The 3,709-nt window shown below is 42.6% G+C and overlaps 1 protein-coding gene across 1 annotated transcript; it reads right to left on the bottom strand.

The window, feature by feature from the left end:
- Positions 1-1,513: 1,513 nt before the first annotated feature.
- On the bottom strand, positions 1,514-3,380 carry LOC309573261 (interleukin-8-like; the record flags this gene model as incomplete). Its single annotated transcript, XM_082282024.1, has 4 exons — positions 1,514-1,544; positions 2,142-2,225; positions 3,007-3,142; positions 3,317-3,380. The coding sequence occupies 4 exons, from the start codon at positions 3,378-3,380 to the stop codon at positions 1,514-1,516; spliced, it is 315 nt and encodes a 104-aa protein (XP_082138150.1).
- Positions 3,381-3,709: the final 329 nt, after the last annotated feature.

The raw sequence follows: 3,709 nt of genomic DNA, 5'->3' as shown, positions 1-3,709 counted from the left end.
TATAAGGCTGTGTAATGCTGTGTGGCGGGGCAGGGGCAAATATGGGAACAGGGAGCAAAGTGTGGTCAGAATAGTCGTCCTCTTGCACAAGAACTTGCTCAAACACTGCCAAAAACTCCCTTTATGTCTTGCACCATGAGCAAACATGAGCTGATTGTGCAGAATATGGAGTGGCTCCTTGTTGGAAAAGACCAAACCTAAACAAATACCAAAGTATTTCCTCAACTATCCCATTTCTCAAGTGTTCGGTGCTTGAATTTCAACATTCCTCTGTAAATTCCTGTGCTACAGGTAGATGTGAGGCCATATAATTACATCTCTGTTTCTTAGGATTTCCCCTGATGTAGTCCTCCCTCCTGACAGGAATTAGGGAGGATGCTCAGTGACTTCCTTATGTTTATAAGATTTCCCTGTTTATTTAAGTTAATGAAAACCCTTGTTCATTGCCATGCTCTCAGCTGCTGTGCTGTCAGAGTACCACAGTGCTATGGCCACAGCAAGTTCTGTGACTAACCAGTATTTGTTCATTACTATCTGGGAATTTTATTGTCCATACTTCTGAAAACACTGAGTCTGACAAGAAAAGAGGAAGAAAGTAGATAACTTCCATAATTCCTCTGATTGTTAATTATCTACACTTTACAGAGGCAACAATTTGCTGTTTTAATTTGCTGCCCCCCCCCCAACTCAGACCCACCTTTGCCCTTCTGCAAACCCATTATGCACTACAAACTGAAAGAAAATGCTTTCTCTTTTTTTCAGTTCTCTCTTCCAATAAGAAAATTAATAACAAACAATACTGAAGTGAAAACATTTCAATAAGCTTTTATTAGGTACATAAACATAAAAATTTTCGTATAACAATCTTCAACATAAATAAATAAATAAATAAATAAAAATAGTTCTATAAATAAATAAAATGGGTGTTTTGTAGCCAAAAGATGGCATTAAAATACATGTTTATACCTTCACAACACTAGTTCACAAGAAATAATATCTTGAAAACAATGACACAAAACCTGATGTACCAGAATTTTGACATGTTAATTCTGGAAACTTCCCTCTTCAGCCAGTAGCCCACTGTGAGTGGCAGCGACCCAGGTACAGTTGAAGCTACCTGTCCATGCTTTGCGGGGGAGAAGTTGTTGCTGGTCTTTTCCTAAACAGTTAGCAAAAAGGGAGGGAGTCATTTAGTGAAAGCTCTGCTGGGCATGCACTGCACTGTTCCAGCTGTGTTTAGAAAAAAATATTTCAGAATCATCTCAATAGTTCTTCAGAAGCCATTTTTTTTGCCTTCTTGTTGAGGTGTCAGTGGTTTCTTTCCTACACAATGAGACCTGTTTAAAAGACTAAAAGTATTGTTGTCAAGTAACCACAAAGTAGGGAATACATATCCTAAATTCTGTGAAATTGTGAATGTAAGAGGCAGGAGGAGGTGAGCTGTCAGAAGCTGGGTGAGTGTCCTCCGTATTTTTGCCTCGCTGGAAGAGTTAGGACATTTTTCTTCTTTGTTTTAGGACACTGTCTCAGGTTTGGTGTTGGCCCTAGAAAGAAAGAAGATGGAAAAGGAGGCTATTAAAAATCAACCATAAAACAGGTAAGACTTGCTGGCACCAGCTGAAATCCACCACTTTGTGCTTCTGTGCCCAAACACCTGAGAAGCTGTGACACAACCCAAGGGACACTGGTACGTCATGGCATTCCGAAAAGGATTCAATAGCAGTGAACTTCCATAGTTTGATGCTTCGCTTGATGACTGAAGCCTGATTTTCCCCCCACTTATCTATATGCCATTAGTTTGAAAAACTGATGGCTGCTTTCTACCACTGCAAGCAAGAGTAAACCACTCAGTTAACGCCTGGACTTCCTGAGCAGTTGTGCTGCAGGTTCTCAAAATGCTTCTGCCTTAGGGGTGATGAAGGTAACCTTCCCAGGGATGTGTGGCACGGTAAGGCTTCAATACCTAATGCTATAATTAAGGCTCAAAGCAATCACAGTGTTTGCCACAATTAATGAACACAAAAGGTAATAACTGCCCGAGGAGACAAAATTTTGGAGCACTTCACACCGCCCATGTTTGGTAGTCCAATTAAAATACTGGTTTTTCAATAAGCTGTGCTTTTTGAGGAGAAATTACTCACTTGTCCAGAATTGCTTTGATGATCAGCTTCACCCAGGGAGCAGTGGGCTCCAGGCACACTTCTCTGCCATCTCTCAGGGTAGCTCTACAACAGGGAAGAAAGGAAGGGAAAAGGGCTACTTAGTGAAATCCAAGGCAACGTCACCTTTCTCTCACAACATAATTCTAGGGATACACTGACATGTGCCATTTTAAGCTACATAAACTGAGGCTGTAGCCCAACCTAAAGGGATTTTTTAAACTGGTTTAGTATCTTGTCATATCTGTTTGTTTGATGCATTAAACCATCTGCAGGGCTCTCCCTCTTTTCAAAACTGCTTTTTTCCCCCCAACTGGCTTTGTATTTGTGTCGGTCTTCCACTGAAGAGTTAAATCTTTCCATCTTGATTCAGAAATTGTACTGCCCAGTCCATAGGAATTTGGTTACTTACAGTAAAAGTTCTGGAATACAACCGGAATGTATGATTTGTATGCTAATGGTAGTTTTTTTCATTGACTTGAGTAGAAATGTGATCATTTTTTTGACCTAGCCCTTAAAAATTATGTTTTGATCACTTGCTCAGCGTGGATCCACGCGTTTTCACAAGCCAGTAGAATCCAGAGTTTTAGAAAGTTATTTGCTGCCTGATGACTGTGAATTTAGGTCAAAGTATTGCATGTGTTTAAAAAGTAGAGATTGGCAAAACAACACGCAGTTCACAACACGTAGCACATCATCTGTAGGAGCAGGGAGTGCTGCTGTTCTGCTTTCTGAGCAACTGCTTCTGCCCACTGCTCACACTGCTCACCGAAAAGTTACACCATCCCAAGAGCAAAATCTGCTTCCCTCTTGTTAAGTAATCAGGAAGCTTTTGCAAAACACTTACATGACTTCGACATTCTTGCAGTGAGGTCCGCTGGGGGTGAGGTTCACATTTTGGATGAACTTGGGAGGGATGAACCTGGAATGGGTGTTTATGCACTGGCACCGGAGTTCGATGGCTGAGCGTGGCACAGCCTCGCCTAGAAAACAAAAAAAGTGGAGCGTTTCACTATTTTCACAGGAAGAACAACACAGAGGTTTTTGCTGACAGCATTGGGAGAGCCCTTTGCTGCACTGATAAGACAGCACAGTGTCTCCTCATCAGCATTTGTTCTGGCCATTAATCAGGAGAGCATTAGGAAGGGTTTCTTTACCTTGTGTCCCAAGTGCTGAGATCAGGAGCAGGATCAGGGCAGCAGCCACAGTCTTGCCCATCATGATGCAAGAGCGTGTCTTCCTCGTGTGGCCTGGGCCTGGTTCTGTGGTGGGGTGAGCTCTGGCAGATCTCGGGGTGGCAAGTGCCTGTGCTCTGGGACCAGCCACATTTATATCCTGCCTGGGCCACCTGGGGCACTCCAGCATCATGGGTGGGTCATACCCCTGGAAACTCCAAACCTGCGAGATGCTGCCGTGCACTGAGTCACAGGTCAGTGGGTAAGCCCCTTTCCCTTCATTACCACAAAGTTGCTTCTCATTAATAGAAAGCACTTTATGAAGTAGAGTGAGCTCTGTGCAGTCTGTAGGGAGTTTGTAATTCTGTATTTCTT

This window comes from Coloeus monedula (genome assembly GCF_965178545.1).
Source record: "Coloeus monedula genome assembly, chromosome: 5".
NCBI lineage: Eukaryota > Metazoa > Chordata > Aves > Passeriformes > Corvidae > Coloeus > Coloeus monedula.
The sequence above is the reverse complement of the archived record's forward strand: the minus strand, read 5'-3'. Positions and strand labels throughout refer to the sequence as shown.